The sequence below is a fragment of the Schistocerca americana genome, chromosome 11, assembly GCF_021461395.2.
Source record: "Schistocerca americana isolate TAMUIC-IGC-003095 chromosome 11, iqSchAmer2.1, whole genome shotgun sequence".
Taxonomy (NCBI): Eukaryota; Metazoa; Arthropoda; class Insecta; order Orthoptera; family Acrididae; genus Schistocerca; species Schistocerca americana.
In genome coordinates this window covers 82,022,920-82,047,366 of record NC_060129.1, presented here as the reverse complement: position 1 = coordinate 82,047,366, position 24,447 = coordinate 82,022,920, and the positions used below count along the sequence as shown (strand labels likewise).

Sequence of the window (24,447 nt, the reverse complement as noted above, 5' to 3'; positions counted from 1 at the left end):
GGTGGGTGCCAACAGAATGTTTTCGCAATCGGGGGAGTAAACTGGTGATTGAAATTTCGTGAGAAGATCCCGTCGCAACGATAAACGCGTTTGTTTTAATGATTGCCGCTCCAGTTCACGCATCATGTCTGTGACACTATCTCCCCAATTTCGCGATAGTACAAAACGAGCTGCCCTTCTTTGTACTTTTTCGATGTCATCCGTCAGTCCCACCTGATGTGGATCCCACACCGCACAGCAATACTCCAGAATAGGGCGGACGAGCGTGGTGTAAGCAGTCTCTCTGGTAGACCTGTTGCACCTTCTAAGTGTTCTGCCAATGGATCGCAGTCTTTCGTTTGCTGTACCCACAATATTATCTATGTGATCGTTCCATTTTAAGTTATTTGTAATTTGTATTTAGTTGAATTTGTATTTATATATTTATATATTATATTTTATATTATATATATATATATATATATATATATATATATATATATATATTGTATTTATATATTTAGTTGAATTTGTATTTAGTTGAATTTACAGCCTTCACATTTGTGTGACTTATCGCGTAATGGAAATTTAGCTGATTTCTTTTAGTACTCATGTCAATAACTTCACACTTTCCCTTATTCAGGGTCAATTGCCACTTTTAACACCATACAGATGCCTTATCTAAATCATTTTGCAATTCGTTTTGGTCATCTGATGACTTTACAAGACGGCAAATGACAGCATCATCTGCAAACTAAGACGGCTACTCAGATTATCTCGTATGTCGTTAACATAGATCAAGAACGATAGAGGGCCTATAACACTTCCTTGGGAACGCCGGATATTACTTCTGTTTTACTCGACGATTTTCCGTCTATTACTACGAATTGTGACCTCTCTGACAGGAAATCACGAATCTCAGTCCCACAACTGAGGCGATACTCCGTAGGCACGCAGTTTGGTTAGAAGACGCTTGTGAGGAACGGTGTCGAAAGCCTTCTGGACGTCTAAAAATATGCAATCAATTTGACATCCCCTGCCAATAGCACTTATTACTTCATGAGTAAAAGAGCTAGTTGTGTTTCACAAGAACGATATTTTATGAAACTGTGCTGACTGTGTGTCAACAAATCGTTTTCTTCGAGGTACTTCATAATGTTCGAATCCAGTATATGTTCCAAAACCCTACTGCAAATCGACGTTAGTGATATGGGCCTGTAATTCAGCGGATTACTCCTACTTCCCTTTTTGGGTATTCGTGCGACTTGAGCAATTTTCCACTCTTTAGGCAATTGTTCTTGATTGGAATTCAGGAATATTTACTTCGTCTTCTTTTGTGAAGGAGTTTCGGAAAACCGTGCATAATAACTTTGCTTTAGTGGCACTTTCATCAGTGGCTTCACCGTTGTTATCACGCAGTGAAGGTATTGATAGCGTCTTGCTACTGGTGTGCTTTATGTATGACCAGAATCTCTTTGGTTTTCTGCCAGATGTCGAGACAGAATTTCGTTGTGGAAATTACTAAGAGCATCTCGCATTGAAGTACGCTCCATATCTCGGTCTTCGGTAAAACTTTGGCAATCTTGGCGATTTTGCGTTGTTTTAAATTTGACATGCTTTTTTCGTTGCAACAACGATCAGTCATAAATCTGCTCCACCAGTTTACCCGTAAGCTGCACTGTCACTACTGTCAAACCCCAGACTCTGCTCTGGTCTCGGCGGCAGACGCACCACAAACTTCAGTTACTCCTTGTCCCTGCAGTTGTGGCACCTTTTGGCTGAAAGCTATGTCCTTTGTACGTGACTCACTGCCTGTCTACGGGGTTGTGCCACAGTCGTCTTGAATAGTAAAAAACGATACCATTAATCTCCATTTATCCGAAGGGAGCAAGTGTACGTTTCTACTGAAAAGAAAAACTTGTAAAAACTTCTCATTTAATTCCCTGCTTTTATGAGCACCAGGCAACGGCCTTTCCACAGTGGATACGCCGGTTCCCGTCAGATCACCGAAGTTAAGCGCTGTCGGGCGTGGCCGGCACTTGGATGGGTGACCATCCTGGCCGCCATGTGCTGTTGCCATTTTTCGGGGTGCACTCAGCCTCGTGATGCCAATTGAGGAGCTACTCGACCGAATAGTAGCGGCTCCGGTCATAGAAAACCATCATAACGACCGGGAGAGCGGTGTGCTAACCACACGCCCCTCCTCTCTGCATCCTCATCTGAGGATGACACGGCGGTCGGATGGTCCCGATGGACCACTTGTGGCCTGAAGACGGAGTGCTCTTATATTACACAAAAACCACTTCAGATATGACTTCAGATTATAGTGTAACTACAAGTCTATCGCAAACCGCAGCCAAGGGTGACCTCCTAATGTGCTAAATGTCTAGTGTTCAACAAGCTCCATTGCACCTTCAGCTGTTCCTGGCTTGACAACATCCCCACAGTTGTTTGATAAAACTTTTACTTTTAATGCTATTAAAAACAGAATTAAAAAAGCTTATAACGAGATGGATCCCTGGGTGAATGTATGTAGCCGTTGCCCCTTTGGTTCACATTTGATGCTGGCACTCAAATAAAAAATAAGGGAACAACACACACTAACGTAGCAACTTGTATTTCGAGAAATACGGGCCTATAAATACGTCACATCTTAACCTCATTATATTTTCAAGCAAATACTTGGCTTTTTGCCACATTGTATATTTTTAAGATTCTCATGAATTTGCTGGTCACAACTGTGTCAGTCTTAGCGAGTTGCGCCTCTGCAGTCTTCACACTCCCCTTCTCTGTTCCATCCGGCAACGGTGTGCGTCAAGAACGAATGCTGTAACGTATATACAACCAATACCTGTAACGTAGCTACAGCCGATATTGCCTGTGTTCGGCTCGATAAGCAACGTGAGTTATCAGTAAACTGAATCCAACCTGCATAACACTGTGTGTGTGTTGTATGAGTGTCAGTTTCACTGTCATTTTAGCCCTCAACAGATCGTTACATGAAAAACTTAAGACTAACGACTGGATAAGCTATCTGACTGCGTTTTTGAACAGGAATTTACAAGTGATACAGTGTCTGACTTGTGCAACGGAATTAAAACAAGTTGTAGTGTGCCAGTGTCTCTGTTTTGGCCCTAAGTTTTCAACTCACCTCTTTAGATGACTTCGTTTTTCCATGTGGTTTACAGCTACGAGCGGCAACATGCAGCAGCAGCGGCTAAAGTTTATTGTTACTAAGAATGATTTTAATTAAAAGGAGTTTCTTTGGGTCTCTTAAGTACTAAATAACTTTTGAGAAGGGATTTCACTAATTAAGTCTGTTTAAAACTTCAGAATTGTCATGAACAAGCATTAATAATGACAATGATAAATGACAAATTTGACAATAAAGGCTGAGTGCCAGATTAGCAAATCATTTCAATTTCAAAGCTACATTAACATTTACTAACCACAGCATATCACCCTACGGGCAATTAAAATTGCTAGACCACGAAGATGTGCTACAGACGCGAAATTCAACCGACATATAGAAGATAGTGATAAGCAAATGATTAGCTTTTCAGAGCATTCACACAAGGTTGGCGCCGGTGGCCACACCTACAACGTGCTGACATGAGGAAAGTTTCCAACCGATTTCTCATACACAAACAGCAGTTGACCGGCGTTGCCGGGTGAAACGTTGTTGTGATGCCTCGTGTAAGGAGGAGAAATGCGTACCATCACGTTTCCGACTCTGATAAAGGTCGGATTGTAGCCTACTGCTATTTCGGTTTATCGTATCGCGACATTGCTGCTCGCGCTGGTCGATATCCAATGACTGTTAGCAGAATATGGAATCGGTGGGTTCTGGTGGGTAATACGGAACGACGTGCTGGATCCCAACGGCCTCGCATCACTAGCAGTCGAGATGACAGGCATCTTATCCGCCTGGCTGTAACGGATCGTGCAGCCACGTCTCGATCCCTGAGTCAACAGATGGGGACGTTTGCAAGACAACAACCATCTGCACGAACAATTCGACGACGTTTGCAGCAGCTCGGACTATCAGCTCGGAGACCGTGGCTGCGGTTACCCTTGACGCTGCATTACAGACAGGAGCGCCTGCAATGGTGTACTCAACGACGAACCTGGGTGCACGAATGGCAAAACATCATTTTTTTCGGATGGGTCCAGGTTCTGTTTACAGCATCATGATGGTCGCATCCGTGTTTGGCGACATCGCGGTGAACACACATTGGAATCGTGTATTCGTCATCGCCATCTGGCATATCACCCGGTGTGATGGTATGGAGTGCCATTGGTTACACGTCTCGGTCACGCCTTATTCGCATTGACGGAACTTTGAACAGTGGACGTTACACTTCAGATGTGTTACGACCCGTGGCTCTACCCTTCATTCGATCCCTGCGAAACCCTACATTCCAGCAGGATAATGCACGACCGCATGTTGCAGGTCCTGTACGGGCCTTTCTCGATACAGAAAATGTTCGACTGCTGCCGTGGCCAGACATTCTCCAGGTCTCTCACCAATTGAAAACATGTGGTCAATGGTGGCCGAGCAACTGGCTCGACACAATACGCCAGTCACTACTCTTGATGAACTGTGATACAGGTACAGCTGCATGGGCAGCTGTACCTGTACACGCTCTGTACAAGCTTTGTTTGACTCAATTCCCAGGCGTATCAAGGCCGTTACTACGGCCAGAGGTGGTTGTTCAGGGTACTGATTTTTCAGGATCTATGCACCTAAAGTGCGTGAAAATATAATCACATGTCAGTTCTAGTATAATATGTTTGTCCAACTAATACCCGTTTATCATCTACATTTATTCTCGGTGTAGCAATTTTAATGGCCAGTAGTGTTTTTAGGTGTGGAGAATGATTATTATTATTTGGAGGATAAGAAGGTATCTTTCACTGACAAGCAAAACATGGGATTATTGCAAACTCTGATTAAGAATCACGAGCCTAGCCCTGCAATTGCTTTTGCGCTATGCTTGCGAATTTCACCTCGAATTCCATCTCCGAGTGTAGCTAAGCCATTGAAATCTCTCCTGGCTGTATAAATGAAGTGAGGCCTGGAGTGTGGTGAGATCCGCCGCCACCGACGTGAGGGCAGCGTGGCGCGTCTTCTGTCTGCGAGCTCTCGACCGACCGACACCCTGCACACGGACCTCGTCTCACGACAACGCTTAGAATGGCGCTCCCACGTTTCGCCCTCACATTGTCACTATCGATATCTGAGTGCTTACACAATGCTGAGAACAGCGTTAAGCTGGTCACATCGTTTTATGCAATGAAGGGTTCTGACACACTCCTTACAATGTCTATAAGCTTCAGTAAGAGTTCTAAATTCTCTGATTTTCCGGTGACGCTCGCTTTGCGAACTGTAAAAGTTTGTTGGAGGAAGTGTTTTGTTGCTGACTCTTCTCGGAAAGCGCTCTCGGACCGTCAACAGCACCTCTCCTCCGGATGGGTGACTTTCCTCTCGGGATGTCTGCCACTGGAGATTTTTCACCATCTCCCTAATGCTCTCTACCTGACTTACCAATCGCGTTACCAGATGTGCCCCTGATTTTTGTATCTTCTCGATCTCTTCTGTTAATTCTACTTCGCAGACAATACAGACTATCTTTTATCTGCGGCCGTATCACGAAAGTAATCAATCAGTATGGAGTATTGTCTGACATTTGCTGTGCATTGCTCACGTGTGTTCCTGAACTTCCATTGAGTGTGTTATCTTTGTTGTTGAAATAACATATCAACTAAACTGAGCGTACAAAGTATGAACAACTAGCTCAAAAATTAGTTTGAAATGATTTTAAAATGAAATGTACAAATCATTGTTTGAATGTATGTCTGATGACTGACAACGTTAAGTACGTTAGTGTAATGGCCGTGCGCAGGTGTTGAAGCATAAAAAGGTGCACTGACGCTGCCGTACTTGTGTTGATATGGAATACATGCCCTTCTATAAAAATGCGAGATAAATACATCAACTCACGATTTGCTTAACGTCAGAGAAACCGCGCAATTGCCAACAGCGAATTAAATAACGCAACTCTAATTAACGTATTACATGCATACTTTTCATTACACTCATTTACTTCATTTGTGACCTAAAGTTAATGTATTGATATTACCTGTTCTTTCATTACTGCCTCAGCTGCACCATTCTGTCTGATAAGTGTCGAGTTTAGTGAACCGCACTGAGGAATCTGTGTTCAGAATAGAGACAGTCTGTCCTCTGCCTGAAGTATAACTACAATTACATTGAAAGTTTCCAGAATGAGATTTTCACTCTACAGTGGAGTGTGCGCTGATATTAAACTTCCTGACAGATTAAAACTGTGTTCCAGACCGATACTCGAACTCGGGACCTCTGCCTTTCGCGGGCAAGTGCTCTACCAACTGAACTACCCAAGCACATCTCACGCCCGGTCGTCACAGCTTTACTTCTGCCAGTACCTCGTCTCCTACCTTCCAAACTTTGCAGGAGCTCTCCTGCGAACCTTGCAGAACTGGCACTCCTGAAACAAAGGATATTGCGGAGACATGGCTTAGCCACAGCCTGGGGGATGTTTCCAGGATGAGATTTTCACTCTACGCTGGTATGAAGCTTCCTGGCAGAGACTCGAACTCGGGACCTTTGCCTTTCGCGGGCAAACGCTCTACCAACTGAGCTACCCAAGCACGACTCACGCCCCGTCCTCGCAGCAGACGAGTTACTGGCAGAAGTAAGGCTGTGAGGAGGGGAAGTAATGATGTGGAATGTGTCAGTTTTATGAAAGATTTCTTTACGTACCATGATTCAATTTCTTTACAACCATTTTTTACTATCTCTCTCATTATTTTTTATTTTTATCTCTCTCTCCCTTCACACACACACACACACACACACACACACACACACACAGACAAACATTAATTTATATTTTTATTTGTTTGTTGTGATCGACTGTCGGCCAAGCACGAAAACGTCCATGGATGAGTTTCTTAGTTTTCTACATCTACATCCACATGGATACTCTGCAAATCACATTTAAGTGCTTGGCGGAGGGTTCACCCAATCACCTTTACAATTCTCTATTATTCCAATCTCGTATAGTGCGCGGTAAGAATGAACACCCTTCCGTACGAGCTCTGATTTCCCTTATTTTATCGTGGCGATCGTTCCACCCTATGTAGGTCGGTGTCAACAAAATATTATCACATTCGGAGGAGAAAGCTGGTGATTGGAATTTCGTGAGAAGATTCTGTCGCAACGAAAAACGCCTTTCTTTTACTGATTTCCTGATCTATAGAACAAGTATTAATCTAATCAAATGTAATCTAATCTAATCATATATTGCTGACTACCGTGAAGAGTCATGAATTACCGAAGTTGTCGCCAGTATCAGTAACGAAATCCTAACTTGAAAATAAAAGACGACAGCTTTTTGTAACAAACCGGTACTCCTATCAAGACCCTTTCGTCCCTGTTAACTAACCACGATAGATGTCTGATATACCTCCATTCAGAAGTAACAAAGTGTGCATGCATTTAAAGATGAAGCGCATGATGTGAAGTTCTGTGACGGAGATACGAACCCAACACGTAATTGGATTGTTAACTAAGTAAAATCAAATGTTGTGTATCGGTTTTCCTTACCAGCTGCTAGGTTTTTGAATCTAAAATAAGGATACAAATTTTTGTGCCTGAGCGACAATCGAACCGCACACCTACCGTCCTTCTTTATCATCCACGAATATAGCTTAACTATCAATTGGTTGCTCACCAACAGTAATATGTGTGCGTGTTTGAGGAGAAATAATGACACCTATTGCGAATGTTGGTAACACATGAACAGACATCAAAAATGCATGTTAATTTTCACTACCAGGCCGGTGTGCACGTGATAGGGCTTGAAATGAAATTATGGATATTTTTGTACTGGATCAGTATTCGGACCCACATACTTACTTGAGAGGAGACCTAGAGAAGATTGCAGTCTTGAGAAAAGGAACGAAATGACCGAACTACACTGTTCCGAGAGATTCAGATCCTCGAAAGAGGAGATACGAATTCAAATCACAGTCCAGCACCAAATTTTTCAAAGTCCTTAGTTCAATCAAGTACAAGCAAAACAAGAGCCCTGTTCCTTTAAATGGCTATCGATACATCAAATAAAATAAAATTTTCTAATGTAAGTAAGATTACCGGCGACAGTATTTCTGTTTACCATTACTTCCGCGTATGTCATTTCCCAACGTAAACTGGCTCTGCCCAGTTGGTAATGAAGGAACGTGATGTTTAATGCGGATTCTGAATTATAATGTCTTTCTCTTGAGGTTGCCAGAGGTAAAGTAAATCTGTTTGTGCCTCTTAAAGTAAATGCCTGAACCCACGACTTGCACCTGTGATAGTTCGTACCACCAGACCATTGTGGCCACATTTCCCAGCCCCAGGAGTGTGCTGTAACGGATGATATGCTTAGCTTACAAAATTAGTCACAGTGGAAAAAATGCGAGTCTATTACATGGTTAAGTAGGAGCAAGCTTCTGACGCGGAGATTATGCTATTGTCATGTCAGAAGGATGTAAAGACTCTTCTAGGCATAACAGCCTCGATGTAAAGCCATTTTGAAATTTTCACTGTTTCAGCAAATTTCTTAGTTTGAGAAAATCCACTGTGAAGTGTGAAGTTACCGGATAATTCGGTTATTACCGTCATTATTGCTATCATTTTCTTCATACCGCTGCTGGAACACATGTACTAGAACATCATTTAATGCCTTTTGGTCATTATAGAAGTGGTTGCCTAAGAACAGGTTCTTTCCCTGTCTACGGAATTCTTTTCATGTTAATATCAAACATCAGCAATTACTCGTAGATAACATTAAAACTGAAGTAATTGATGAAGACGTCACTTGATAACAAAAACGCGCTGTCTTTCTTCATTTACTTGCGCCTAGAAATGGCTGTCGAATACTGCCAAACCAAACGCCAAGGGATCTTACTGCCTTCCGATATTCGCCACTGTCAGTTCTTCCATACGATTTGGTCGACGTGACCTGTTTCAGGTTGTGTATGACAGAGAATGTTTTAGAAAATCAATTGATTTCCTTTTCAATAAACAGAAAGAGTTTCATTCTAAGCTATACAAGTTCAAAATTTTCGCAATATTAGTTCAAATTTAATATTCGCTTCTGTAATGTGAGACAGAATTTCACAGTTGGAAAACCCGCATCCGACCCATTGACCTTACACTTAGTCGCCGACCATAAATTCTAGCTCAGAGTGACACCAGTTTAAGTAACCTAATGCAGCGAAGACTGTTTGCCAGTGCTCTTTCTCACCGGAAAATACGCAGTTAACCCATTGGGTTCCAATAATACACTATAACAGTAATTTCTGTGTGTATGCAATTTATACAGATTGTAGAATTTAGTGGTGCTCTCTCTTCCACTTCTGTATACAACATGCCTGATTTAAGCGGGCCCTTTATCATTACAGTCCGAAAGAACAGACACCATATCCATATAAATATATAGCTCTGGAAATACCGGCCATGACCTTCTTCTTCTGTGCGGATGCACACACATTCCCCGAACTCTTACGGGACTTGGAAAGAATGTCTTCGACAAGTAATGAGTGTGTTGGGGCGGGACACTACGGACGTAGTGTGTGGATGTACAAAGTGAGAATGTGAGCGTCGTGGGAGGCATGCGCGAGATACTCCCTTCAGTCACACTATCTTCTGTGCCCTCGGTGGCTCAGATGGATGGAGCGTCTGCCATGTAAGCAGGAGATCCCGGGTTGGAGTCCCGGTCGGGGCACACATCTTCACGTGTCCCCGTCGATACGAAGCAACGCCCGTGAGCAGCTGACAGTATTAATATAATTCTAATTTCATGCATGCATTCATGTCCATTGTGCTTTCCGACTGACTTGGCCAATTCCAGCAGGACAATCTGACACCCCACACGTCCAGAATTACTACAGAGTGGCTCCAGGAACACACTTCTGAGTTTAAACACTTCTGCTGGCCACTAAACCCTGACAGACGAACACTATTGGGCATTTCTGGGATGACTTGCAGCGTTTGTTCAGAAGAGGTCTGCACCCCCTCGTACTCTCACGGATCTATGGACAGCCCACCAGGACTCATAGCGTCGGTTCCCTCCAGCAGTGCTTCACACATTCGTTGAGTCCACGCCACATCATACTGTGGCAGTAGTGTGTGCTCGCACGGGCCCTACACGATACTAGGCAGGTGTTCCAATTTCTCTGGCTCTTCAGTGTAGTCAGCGTGAAAAAAGGAGCAGCAATATTTTTCTTAAGGAGGTTCGAAAGTAAGAAAGGCTACAGAAGAACTTTCAGTCAAATGAATACAGTCATTTCATTTATACAAGGGTTGGAATGTAAGTAGTAGCAACTACACTCCTGGAAATTGAAATAAGAACACCGTGAATTCATTGTCCCAGGAAGGGGAAACTTTATTGACACATTCCTGGGGTCAGATACATCACATGATCACACTGACAGAACCACAGGCACATAGACACAGGCAACAGACCATGCACAATGTCGGCACTAGTACAGTGTATATCCACCTTTCGCAGCGATGCAGGCTGCTATTCTCCCATGGAGACGATCGTAGAGATGCTGGATGTAGTCCTGTGGAACGGCTTGCCATGCCATTTCCACCTGGCACCTCAGTTGGACCAGCGTTCGTGCTGGACGTGCAGACCGCGTGAGACGACGCTTCATCCAGTCCCAAACATGCTCAATGGGGGACAGATCCGGAGATCTTGCTGGGCAGGGTAGTTGACTTACACCTTCTAGAGCACGTTGGGTGGCACGGGACACATGCGGACGTGCATTGTCCTGTTAGAACAGCAAGTTCCCTTGCCGGTCTAGGAATGGTAGAACGATGGGTTCGATGACGGTTTGGATGTACCGTGCACTATTCAGTGTCCCCTCGACGATCACCAGTGGTGTACGGCCAGTGTAGGAGATCGCTCCCCACACCATGCTGCCGGCTGTTGGCCCTGTGTGCCTCGGTCGTATGCAGTCCTGATTGTGGCGCTCACCTGCACGGCGCCAAACACGCATACGACCATCATTGGCACCAAGGGAGAAGCGACTCTCATCGCTGAAGACGACACGTCTCCATTCGTCCCTCCATTCACGCCTGTCGCGACACCACTGGAGGCGGGCTGCACGATGTTGGGGCGTGAGCGGAAGACGGCCTAACGGTGTGCGGGACCGTAGCCCAGCTTCATGGAGACGGTTGCGAATGGTCCTCGCCGATACCCCAGGAGCAACAGTGTCCCTAATTTGCTGGGAAGTGGCGGTGCGGTCCCCTACGGCACTGCGTAGGATCCAACGGTCTTGGCGTGCATCCGTGCGTCGCTGCGGTCCGGTCCCAGGTCGACGGGCACGTGCACCTTCCGCCGACCACTGGCGACAACATCGATGTACTGTGGAGACCTCACGCCCCACGTGTTGAGCAATTCGGCGGTACGTCCACCCGGCCTCCCGCATGCCCACTATACGCCCTCACTCAAAGTCCGTCAACTGCACATACGGTTCACGTCCACGCTGTCGCGGCATGCTACCAGTGTTAAAGACTGCGATGGAGCTCCGTATGCCACGGCAAACTGGCTGACACTGACGGCGGCGGTGCACAAATGCTGCGCAGCTAGCGCCATTCGACGGCCAACACCGCGGTTCCTGGTGTGTCCGCTGTGCCGTGCGTGTGATCATTGCTTATACAGCCCTCTCGCAGTGTCCGGAGCAAGTATGGTGGGTCTGACACACCGGTGTCAATGTGTTCTTTTTTCCATTTCCATGACTGTATTTATGCAAACCGATGCAAAAGAGTTACATGTTTTGCACCTGTTACTGTCCTTCAAATTAGTCACCAGCGTTGTGTAGAACCCGTTGCCAGCGATGTGGAAGGTGTAGTATACCGTTAGCAGAGCCTGCTCTGTTGATGGTGCGAATGGAGTGGTCTACTGCCGGTCGAATCTCTGGAATAGTTGCGAAGCGAATGCCACGAAGTGGTTCCTTCATCTTCGGAATCAAATCAAAGTGACCAGGACTTATGTCCGGGCAGTATGGCGGTTGCGGGCTCCTTCGCTGTTAACAATTAGGGGTACTTCGTACAGTCACCGTCTGAGTGGAGCAGTCTCACAATCAGTTGGCTGTAGGCGGTGGTAAGGAATGTCGTGAAAGCCGGAAAATCTGTTGTAGGCTCCTGTTATTTGAGAGTGACGACTCGTGTTACTTAGCAGACTGTAACTGCAGCGTTACAGCTATTCGGGGAACATACGATTGGAGGTTGTTCTTCGATTCTCCTGAGCTACAAGTGAACTGATCATAAGATTCCACACGATAAGTGCATGGTGTAGTGTGAATATTGCCACTTATTTCATTTTGTAATTAATCAAAGAATGAGACCATCTGCGCTGCAGAGAGAGACATAAATTAAATTCTAGAACAGATCTGACTCGAAGATTCATTCTAACCGTAGACCTTATATGGCTCTAACGTTGCTACTGTGCAGTTTATACTCGTTGCACAGAGCACATAGCAAATCACTATGAAATACTTTACAGTAAGTAAAAACTTGTTGGCTACTTACGCTTATCAAATAATGAAGCCTGTATTTTTCAGTTCTCGTTGAAGTTTCGAATGTTGTTCCTAGGAATGTATTTCAGGCGTTTCATTCGAAAGAAAGGTTGTCTCTTGTTACTGAACAGTGTTTACTTGATAACACTTTGACATACCTACCTTCATCTTACTTTAGCTGCAGTTTTACTTCAGTTGTTATATAATGCAAAGAGGGTGCAAATGAGTGACTGTAGGATTAATTTTTTGTATCCTTTATTGAAGAAAAGAATAAATGTGTAGTGAAACTATTTGAATTTTACTCCACAGACATTTGCTGGACTCTAGTCTGGGAGGCTGTGTCCTTGTCCCCACTGCCCTCAAATAGTATCGCTGCTTCTCGTAGTGCAGCTGCCGTGACGTCGTGGTTCCAGCGTTCGGCCCTCTCCTGCGGTGTCAGCCCCTCCTGACCGATGGCACTCAGGTCAGCACCGAACCTCACCAGTAGCAGTGCCGTTTTTGTGTAGCCCCAGGTTGCGGCCAAGTGGAGAGGGGTGTCGTCATTCTCGTCCTTGGCGTCGACCACACTCTCCAGCAGAACCGCCAACGCCCCCAAACTCCCATTCTTTGCTGCCCAGTGTACTGGCGTCTGGCCTTCGTGGTCCATCGCCTGCACATCCGCCCCGTTCTCCAGTAGATACTTCACCACCTCCAACTGTCCGTACCTCGCCGCCCAGTGCAGTGGTGTCCGCCCTTCCCTGTCTCTCGCCCCCACATCCGCTCCGTACCTCAGCAGACACTGCACCACGTCCAAGTATCCGTCGATTGACGCAGGGTGAAGGGCTGTCCAGCCATACTTCTCTTCCTTCGCCTCCACGTTCGCCCCCAACTTCAGCAGCCTCTCCACCTCTTCCACTATCCCGTCATCTGCCATCTTGATCATCCAGCTGTTCATTTGAGAAAACTCCCTACACAAAACAGACACATTCTCATACTTTACTATAAACACACACATACATTATCAAGAAAACTATCAGATGCGAAACAGACAAGAATTCATGAAACGCAACTGTCCAGTTCTAAATTACCAATATAAAACATTCTGCCTTATATCTTTTAGAATTCTGTGTCGCTTGAAGTACACATATATCATTGCATCCCTGTATGAAAATCCACACCTATTTCCCATTAAAAATCCGTGTTCTCAATCACTCAAGAAATTCTCTTGACACGTTTTCTCAGAGTCATACTTGACATTCACTTCCTTTCACCTTCAGATCTAAGAACTGACCTGCACTGAAACAGGTTCTTAATACCTCTATTACAGGTCCTTTGTGTGCAGCAAACGTTTCTCAAACTAGCAAAGACACTAAACACATACAGCTGAGTATTTAAAACAGTTCCCTGACATCTTCATAGTTAATTTCGCAACTCAACCACACCAAATACAGGAACTTATTGTTTGACATGATGCACAGATACGTCTGCATAACACACTCAATCACATACACACATGCATCCACACACACACACACACACACACACACACACACACACACACAATCCACTTGCAAGTAAATTCTTGTGCCTGCCATGTATCTGAAGGCGACTTCAAAACCTGTGGACTTACAGACTAAAGTAATGTCTCATGTAGGTTACAATAACAAAACTTCTTGTAAGTAAACCTTGGCTTTTCCAATACGCTGTATACGTAACACTACTGATGTGTGCACTGAGAAACAAACAATTCTGTTTTCATTGGTTCACCACAGTGAACCTAGCACACAAAGTATATTGATGTACTGCAAACTGTGTTACTTGTGGGGAGAAGTAAAACTCAGCAACACCCATACAAAAGAAAAGCAAGAACATTCTGAGAAAAATAAGGCCACAGCTGTATCTAGAGAATGTCTCTATTGTGTCACCCGACTAGTTTCGGCGGCACGCTACCGCCGTCCTCCGGGCCTACCACTGCCAAGAGGGTATTTGATTTCCTTGGCGCATTTGCTGTGGGACCCTTATTGCCAGAAGATATGGGCTGGCTTTTATCATGTTACTCGACAACGTCCTTTCCTCGGTCGTAATAATCCAGTTATTCCTGAGCTATGATTTTCTTACAGGAAACGTTCACTTCTGTCACTTTGACACACACTACGTGATCAAAAGTATCCGGACACCAAAAAAAAAAAAAAAAAAAAAAAAAAAATCAAAGAATTGGGCGCTCCGCTGAACTCACGGACTTCGAACGTGGTCAGGTGATTGGGTGTCACTTGTGTCATACGTCTGTTCGCGAGATTTCCACACTCCTAAACATCCCTAGGTCCACTGTTTCCGATGTGAAAGTGAAGTGGAAACGTGAAGGGACATATACAACACAAAAGCGTACAGGCCGACCTCGTCTATTGACTGACATACCGCTGACAGGTGAAGAAGGTCGTAACGTGTAATAGGCAGACATCTATCCAGACCATAACACAGGAATTCCAAACTGCATCAGGATCCACTGCAAGTACTATGACAGTTAGACGCGAGGGGAGAAAACGTGGATTTCATGGTGGAGTGGCTGCTCATAAGCCACACATCACGCCGGTAAATACCAAACGACGCCTTGCTTGGTGTAAGAAGCGTAAACATTGGACGATTAAACAGTGGAAAAACGTTGTTTGGAGTGATGAATCACGGTACACAATGTGGCGATCCGACGGCAGGGTGTGGCGAATACCCGGTCAACGTCATCCGCCGGCGTCGATACCTCTCCTCAGTGCAGCATTCCGTGAAGAATGGGCTGCCATTCCCCGAGAATTCTTCCAGCACCTTATAGAACGTACGCTTGCGAGAGTGGAATCTGTCATCAAGGCTAAGGGTGGGCCAACACCATACTGAATTCCAGCATTACCGGTGGAGGGCGCCACGAAGTTGTAAGTCATTTTCAGCCAGGTGTCCGGATACTTTTGATCACATAGTGTATCTTTTTTGGATTTCTATTAAACTTCCTTCTTGCTGATCACCAAGATGACTTAATCTGCATATTCGTCACATACCATCTTCATGTCGAGAAGCCAGAGTTCTCGAAATGTTTCGGGAGTTGTCTCCACGTAAGTTGCATGTAATGTTGTGGAAGAAGAAATCCCTGTTGACTTGGACTTCTCAATAATGGTGTAAGTTTTCCACAGACATTGATTCTGGTGTCCTCATTCAATAATAGTGTAAGTTTTCCACAGACATTGATTCTGGTGTCCTCATCCATTAGAATATAACAGAGGATGCCCATTCGTTAAATGCCATTTTGCTCACACACGTAATTAAAAACTGTGTTTAATTCAGTTACACACTTTGTACTGGTAATAAACATTAGGCTTATGGCTAACTGTGATTTTCAGACTGACGTGACATGGAGAATACACGTGCCTGTACATTCTGTGAACTGCTCTGAGGTGCTCCTACCTGTAGCCATGGTGTGTGGCAGGGGGCTAGAATCTTTCTCAGCTGCGTTTTTAGCCAGGGGAGGTTCGAGAACATTTCTCCACGGCAGCGACACGTCGCTTGACGCCAGTCCTTCTCCCTCCGACAATTGCTGGCTTCCCCTGGAATGTTGCTCCTGGTTTCCCCCGGCGCCCCTCTCGGGCCCCGAGCGGCCATTGGGCCTCAAACTGCCCCTGGTGTTAGACTACTGTTTACTATGCGCTCTAAAATTTTGTAATCCGCCTTGAGTAATGTTGTCATTCCATAGTCTAGCAGTAATGTAATGTAAATTCGTAAGGCACTATTGGCTGGGAGCCCCACAGCAAGAACTTTCAGCCTCCCTCGGACAAACCTCCACTATAGCTGCTCATACGATTCCAAAGGTTGTCCACCTGTGGCTGGCGGCTGTGGCCGAGCGGTTCTAGACGCTTCAGTCTGGAACCGCGCCAACACTATGGTCACAAGTTCGAATCCTGCCTTGCGCATGGATGTGTGTGATGTCCTTAGGTTAGTTAGGTTTAAGTAGTTCTAAGTTCTAGGGGACTGATGACCTCAGAACCTGTATAGAAAATTGGAATAGAGATCAACATAAACATCATTTCCGCCCTTTTTATTCCTCATGAAAATCACACATTGCATGTTGTACCACCATACAGCGAGACCTTCAGAGGTGGTGGTCCAGATTGCTGTGCACAGTGGCCAGTACTATGTCCTCTCCATTGGTGCATGCCTGTATTCGTCGTAGTATACTATCAACAAGTTCATCAAGGCACTGTCGGTCCAAATTGCCCCACTCCGCAACGGCGATTCGGCGTAGATCCCTCAGAGTGGTTGGTGGGACACGACACCACATCGTTCATAAATAGCCCTTTTCAATCTATCCCAGGCATGTACAATAGGGTTCAAGTCTGGAGAACATGCTGCGAGCGATGTCGTTCTCCTGATGGAAGTCATCCACAAGATGTGCACGATGGGGGCGCGAATTGTCGTCCATGAAGACGAATGCCTCGCAAATATGCTGCCAATATGGTTGCACTATCGGTCGTAGGACGGCATTCGCGTATCGCACAGCCTTTACGGCGCCTTCCGTGAGCACCAGCGGCGTACGTCAGCCCCAAACGATGCCACCCCAAAACAGCAGCGAACATTCACCTTGCTGCACTCGCTGGGCAGTGTGTCTAAGGCGTTCAGTCTCGCCGGTTAGCATCCTAACACGTCTGCGACGATTGTCTGGTTGAAGGCATCTGCGGCACTCATCGGCGAAGAAACCGTGATGCCCATCCTGAGAGGTCCATTCGGCATCTGTACCGCGCTGCATGGTGTCTTGGTAGCAAAGATGGACCTCGCCATCGACGTCGGGAGTGAAGTTTCGCACAATGCAGCTTATTGGACACTGCTTGAGTCGTAACACGACGTCCTGCGGCTGCACGAAAAGCATTATTCAACATGGTGGCGTTGCTGTCTGTGATCCTCCGACCCATAATCCGTAGGTAGCGGTCATTCACTGCAGTAGTAGCCCTCGGGCGGCGTCACCGAGGCGTGTCATCGACAGTTCCGATCTCTCTGCATCTCCTACGTGTCTGAAGAACATCGCTTCGGTTCACTCCTAGACACCTGGACACTTCCCTTGTTGAGAGCCCTTCATGGCACAAAGTAACAATGCGGACGCGATCGAACCGCGGTATTGACCGTCTAGGCACGGTCGAACAACAGATAACACGAGCAGTGTAACTCATTCCTGGTGGAATGACTGGAACTGATCGGCTGTTGGACCCTTTCTGTCTAATAGCCGCTGCTCGTGCACGATTTGGTCGGGTTTAGTGACATCTCTGAACATTCAAAGGGACTGTGTCTGAGATACAATATCAGCAGTCAACATCTATCTTCAGGAGTTCTGGGAACTCGAGTGATGCGAAACTTTTTTGGTGTGTGTAGAACCGGGGAACACAAGTGAGTGCCTAAGCTCGTGCTTACCTTGCCTCGTCTTTCGTGAGTGCCAATCCCTGTTGTATAACCATCAGCTGTAAGTGACCCTTTAACAGGTTAATAGCGCCAGCATCCGTGAGACCGGGGAAGGAGCCAGTCAGCGCACGCACAGCCCCGGCTGCCTCGAGACTGGGGACGGAGTGAGTCTGCGCAGGCGCTGCCTGGTCTGCCGTGACACTCGGTGTCGAGTGAGTCTGCTGTATGGCCATCAGCTGTAAGTGACCCTTCAAGAGGTTAATGGCGCCAGCATGTGTGAGGCCGGGCACGGAGCGAGCCAGCGCACGCACGGCCTCGGCTGCTTGTAGACCGGGGATGGAGTGAGTCTGCACAGGCACCGCCTCAGCTGCCACGACACTGGCTGTGGAGCCGTTCTGCGCAGGCGCAGTCTCGCCTCCCGTGACACCGGGTGTGGAGTGAGTCTGCGCACGCGCTGCCTCAGCTGCCGCGTCCTCCATTTTCAGAGCTTGTGCCATCGGAGATGATCCTGAAACGTGACATCGTGTAACACCACAGCTCTTATGCTGTATGGATTTATTTTGCTTTTGCTTTATTTAATGTTACATTGTTGATCGTCTGTAAGTGTGATTGAATCGATAACATAAAATTGTGTATTCTTTTCTTTGTCAAACCTTTGATGTAGTGATTTGATTCTATGCAAAGTAGTGTATCTGCAATTTATATTCTTTGTCCCATTTGGAGGGAACAGAACTTATTGTATGCAATTGTAATTTTGTGTGAATATTTTTTTGTAGAAGTGTCAATATGTGAAAATGTTCTGTTTTATTTGATGCATTTGTTTGCTGTTATGTAAATTGCTGATCCTCACTTAGGGCTTTTAGTTATTTTGTATGTAAAAGGTGTAGTGGTTCCCCTCAGGAACGAAAATGTGCAGCGCGCGCAAATAGTGGTTGGCATAGGTGGAAAAGGTGGAACTGATAGTCAGTCGGGGAAGAGCAGTCAGTCGGAGACGAGCCACCAGTCGGAGACGAGCTACCAGTCTGTGCACTGTCAATGTAAAGGTGCATATCATGCTGATTCAGAGAGAGGCTTTTACTGCTTCTTTCCAATGCCTCGGATGGGTGGATAAATAGCTGGATCTATTCTGGAATTTGTATGAATCATCGCCATGAAGATACGATAAAGTCCGGCAATTCTACCTGTAATTCCACATACCAACATTCAGTTGCCACCACATTGCGCAATCACTGTAACGTAATACTGTATTGATGTACAGTGAAGGATCAGCCTAATGGATGTGTTAGTGTGCTGAAATATAAGGTAATTCATATCGGAATTTATTTACCTACCTTGATTTTACTCCTCATCACAACACCTCTCAGGGTCCTCTCCGTTCGAAGTAAAGTGATTACCGAGTGTCCTTACTGAAAGTACATTGAAGCCTAGAGCTCTGTTAAATAATGCCTCTTGAACTTATTAAAGAGAAAGTAAATCAATGATAATTACTGAAAACAATTTTCCTAGTAAAACTGCTTATCAAAGTACTGTTGCTAACGGTAAAATTAAAAGTTCTTAAGTAAAGTAAATGAACACATCGTTGCCTGTAGTAAATTCTAAAAGGAGAGTCAGTTTCTTGCAATTTTGTCAACATTGTGTTTCGTTGTAGAAAAATTGAGAAAGTTGCAGTTGTGAAACGTTACATTATCATGTATGTCAAGTGTTTTGTCTCTCTTGTGTGCATATTAACAGTATAAAGACCACTCAGTTTGTGTAAACCCTGAAAGTGATAGTGTTTTTCTGTACCTGTTATAATTTTGAAAATAGTTCCTGCTGCTCTAACTGTTAGCTTCAATCTTAAAACATTCGTGTGTCAGAGTTCATTGCACTCGCGTGTTACTAAGTCTAGGTTGTGTCTGTTGTGTTGTCCATTATAGTTACTTATACCTACTTTCATAAACGAGAATGTTAATCTTTCTCTTGCCTAATTAGGCTGGCGACCGTTTCCCTTATTCTAGGAATAGTATAGCTAGGCAAAATTTTGTTTGTCACTATTCCAATATTTACGTAATTCTTACTTTCATTTCCGATAAGCCACCTCCGTTAGGAACAACACGGTCAAACTAACAAAATTCCTCTCAGAGGGTAACACTGCTCTGTTGCTTTGTGCCATAGTTTCTTTTACAAAATTGTTTTCTATTACAACCTGCTTCTGGCATTGAGGTTACGGTACAGTAGTAGCAGACGGGGAGTGTTATAATCGCCAACTGAGCAGCCCTTTGCCCTTAAACACCACACCTGGTACATTTAGGGGTCACAGGCAGATCTGTGGCAAGCATCAGTCAGGAAAGGTTGTTCACCACAAGTCAGGTACGACACCATGTGTCCTCGTAGTGTCACAATGGTGCCTCAGGTGAAAGCATCAGCAACACAATTTTCCAAATTTCACGAATTATTTCAGAGCCCTTGCTTTGCGAAACATACACTACTGGCCATTAAAATTGCTGCATCACGAAGGTGCCGTGCTACAGACGCGAAATTTAACCGGCAGGAACAGGATGCTGTGATGTGCAAATGATTAGCTTTTCAGAGCATTCACTCAAGGTTGGCGCCGGTGGCCACACCTACAACGTGCTGACATGAGGAAAGTTTCCAACCGATTTCTCATACACAAACAGCAGTTGACCGGCGTTGCCTGGTGAAACGTTGTTGTGATGCGTCGTGTAAGGAGGAGGAATCCGTACCATCACGTTTCCAACTTTGATAAAGGTCGGATTGTAGCCTATAGCGATTGCGATTTATCGTATCGCGACATTGCTGCTCGCGTTGGTCGAGATCCAATGACTGTTAGTAGAATATGGAATCGGTGGGTTCAGGAGGGTAATACGGAACGCCGTGCTGGATCCCAAAGGCCTCGCGTCACTAGCAGTCGAGATGACAGGCATCTTATCCACATGGCTGTAACGGATCGTGCAGCCACGTCTCGATCCCTGAGTCAACAGATGTGGACGTTTGCAACACAACAACTATCTGCATTCTTCTCGAACATTTTTCATCGTAATTGTTTGAGGGTGAACTGTAGCTGTAAGTATTTTGCACCTTAAACACCAAATTTATAAATAGCTTTCCATTTTCCTCTCGAACCCATCAATACTGCCTAACAAGTGATTAACCGCTTTTTTCATTTTATTTGTCTCTAACTCGTTCTTGTAGTAGTATACGCTAAGGCCAGCTTTACTTGCATATTTATTCAATAGTGAGAGAATACTTGTATATTCAGCTTTACTCACATAATCATCGTAAAATTTCTTCAAGTCGGTTTTTTGTAGTATTCGCTGAGGTCAGCTTTGCTCACATTCTTATTAAGTAGTGTGAGAATACTTGTGTATTCAGGCTTGCCAAGAAGATTACTTAATTGCTTTTCTTGATATCTTTCGGTAACTACATCATGGCCATCTATAGGGTCTTTTACATTTACTAATCTCTTGCTTTTGAAGTCAATATAACCTTTCGTTACTTTAAAAACGATGTTTAATTCCTTTCGAAGTTGTACAGCCTCACCTTCGATTTTTGAAGTTCATTCTCCCAAGTCAGCTTCATTAGCAGTCGATCTTAGCTGCTTATAAAATTGATTGATTTTTGAAACTAATTCCTCCAAGTCAGCTTTACTAGCAGTCGATTCTACTTGCTTATCCATCTTCTCCTTGTTTTATTTTGTTCCCTAATATATCCGTTTATTATATCGAGAATTTTATCAAACGACCAGCCGTCTGTAAACAGCTTCAGAACCTGAAAACATAGGTGGCCACATATAAAGTGATGCAAATTTTGAATCCTCTCTGTATTGTAAAACAAGTTATCTTGACCTAGGTAGTTCACTAGCGCTTGTGGAATATCGCCACCGTTCGAGTCAAACACAAATTTTTCACTGCTATTTTTGAAGTAGCAATCCAGTGAGTGCCTACATGATCAGACGTGTCTAGGTTAACAATTCCTGCTTCAACTTTTGCTGATTTTTGCTGTAGTTCATTGATCGTAAAGACGCCTCTACAATTTGCAATTTTCAGTTTCTTTACTAATTTTTCTATATCAAAGTTGGTTAGCAGATGCCTATACTTTTGCATCATTTCTTTGACTTCTTTTTCTTTTAGGCATGATTTCATAGGCAAACTTGACCCTGCTTTTCTTTTCTCCATTTCTAGGTTGTGCCTCCCCTGTTCTGCGAACTCAGCATCTTCCTTCTGTTTTTTTATGGACAGCGCTCGTAATTGCTCCGCACCAGCGGCCAACAATCCAATTCCGCCTAATGTAGCTAGAGTCGGTGACAAGAATCCGCCTTAGTGTTTAACTTCTTCTTTTGATTAGAGAGATTCGAGCGCGCACGGAGGCTTTCCGGCAGTCGTTCTTCCCGCGAACAATATGCGACTGGAACAAGAAATGGAGGTAATGACAGTGGCACGTAAAGTGCCCTCCGCCACACACCGTTGGGTGGTTTGCGGAGTATAAATGTAGATGTAGATGTAATAACGAGAGAGACTTGATAAGGAAGTGTATAACAGGGAAAGGATGCACGTCGCCAGTACACAGATTTCAGTACAACTACGACAAGGAGAGTTTATATTTGTCCTTGTCCATAAACTACCTTGTTTAGAAATGTATCCTAATTATGAAGTACTGCAAAATGAATACTGTGATGGAGCAGACATAAATAAAGAACCAGCTAGATCCCCGCTGCTCGCGATCAGACAGTAGCACGGAGTGTGGCGGAGGATACTTGACACACCAAGGCCATCCTGCGCTCCGCGAATGTGCCAGACTCGCTGCTGTCCATGTCGCTTCCCTCCCGCCCTCTCCCCTCCCCCCCTCCATGACGTCAGCTCTTCGGGGAAGTCCCGGCTGGTTCTGACCTTGCTCACGAGCCACGCATTACCTCCCAACACTGTCCGACGCCAGCCTGCCGCCGAGATAAGATACTTCCTCACAGCTAGCCGGCTTACAGCGAGGGTATTTACTGCGAGTCTACAGCAAAACGCTAGGCTGCATCTACATACATAATAGTGGAAAACAGTACGAAAATTAACATTGTCGGTCGGAATAGTTGCACACAATGCATACACAATAGTGTGATAGCCAATGTACTGAGAAGTACAGCCAAGTAGAATCGCATTTGACGTCAGCAGTACAGTATGATATAATAAGACATCGACGGTCGACGTGGTAAAGGGTGGAACTCGGAGGGCAGAAGGGAAACAGACGTCATTAGTGCTTTTACACAGCCACTCGGAAAACATCACGCGATGAAAGAGCAAAAATTGGTTTGTGGGAGGAAATGGGACTGTCTAATCGCCAACTGCCAAGAAGCTGAATTATTCAAGGGCAGAAATCCATTACTTCGTTAGACTCGCACAGAATCTGGACAGAATGGAAAATGTGGGTAAAGTAGAAAACTGTCTAAGGCATCGAAACACTTTTGCGCGGAGCAAGTGCCAAAAGCTGTTGTTATTCTCAACTTGTCGCTGATTTACAGTTGCCGGCAACTGCCAGACCTGTAGGACAAATTCTGTGAAACGACAAAAGTAGTGAGGCCGGTGGTTCAGGGCAAATCCTCTACATTCTGCGCCAAAGATGGCGCCTCCCGGAACCTTCAAATTTTTGGCTAAAAGATGGCGACCGCTTCTTTGCGGCCGCTTTCTTGCAAAAGTTTGGCACCTTCTAAACGGCAACTTTTTTGCAAAATGTTGGCGACTTTTATGTCGAGCATCTATTTTTTTGCAGCTACTTTTTTGCTAAATGTTGACACCTCCTTAAACCCGTAACTTTTTGCCGAAAAGGTAGCGGTGACCTATTTGGCGGCCACTTTTTTGCAAAATTGCGGCGACTTTATGACAGCCGTGTAAGTGGCAACTTTTTTGCAAAATATTGTCAAATTTTTATCGGCGAATTTTTAGCGGTCATTTTTTGACGAAACAGTGGCAGCCGCCTAAATGGTAACTTTTTTTACAAAATGTTGCCGACGCTTTTATCGGTCGCTTTTATGCGAGCACTTTTTTGCGCTCACTTTTTTGCAAAATTTTCGTGGCCACTTTTCTTCGGAAGCGACTTTTTCGTTAAAAACCGAAAGCCACTTTTTTTTCGGAAGCAACTTTTCGTCAAAAATATAGCCATTTTTTTTTTCGGAAGCGATTTGTCACTTATTTCTGCGGCGAATTTTTTGCAAAATTTTGGCGGGTATTTTCAGCAAAACGTTGGCGACTTTTTGACGCCCACTTTCTTGCGAACGCTTTTTGGGAGCCGCTTTTTCGATGCGATTTATACCCGCCGCCGGCGAGCGGCAGCAGCAGCATCGAATGGCGAGCTGTCCTGTATGAAAATTGAATTGCATAATTGAAATATTTTTTGTACATGTATATTTAATAAATATTTTGTATTGTAATAAATATATTATATTTAATATTTTGTATTGTAATA

At 44.8% G+C, this 24,447-nt stretch overlaps 1 protein-coding gene and 1 pseudogene across 1 annotated transcript in view; one reads left to right on the top strand and one right to left on the bottom strand.

The window, feature by feature from the left end:
• Positions 1 to 1,940: 1,940 nt before the first annotated feature.
• LOC124554271 lies at positions 1,941 to 2,058 on the top strand (annotated as a pseudogene).
• Positions 2,059 to 12,835: 10,777 nt separating this feature from the next.
• LOC124553678 (ankyrin repeat domain-containing protein 65-like) overlaps positions 12,836 to 24,447 on the bottom strand; it is a 71,438-nt gene continuing 59,826 nt past the window's right edge. The window contains exons 2-3 of the mRNA XM_047127563.1: positions 18,013 to 18,508; positions 12,836 to 13,544 (exon numbers count right to left, since the gene is read on the bottom strand). Coding sequence (XP_046983519.1) covers positions 12,896 to 13,544; positions 18,013 to 18,497 — 1,134 coding nt within the window. The 5' untranslated portion in view covers positions 18,498 to 18,508 and the 3' untranslated portion in view covers positions 12,836 to 12,895. The remainder of the gene's footprint in view (positions 13,545 to 18,012; positions 18,509 to 24,447) is intronic.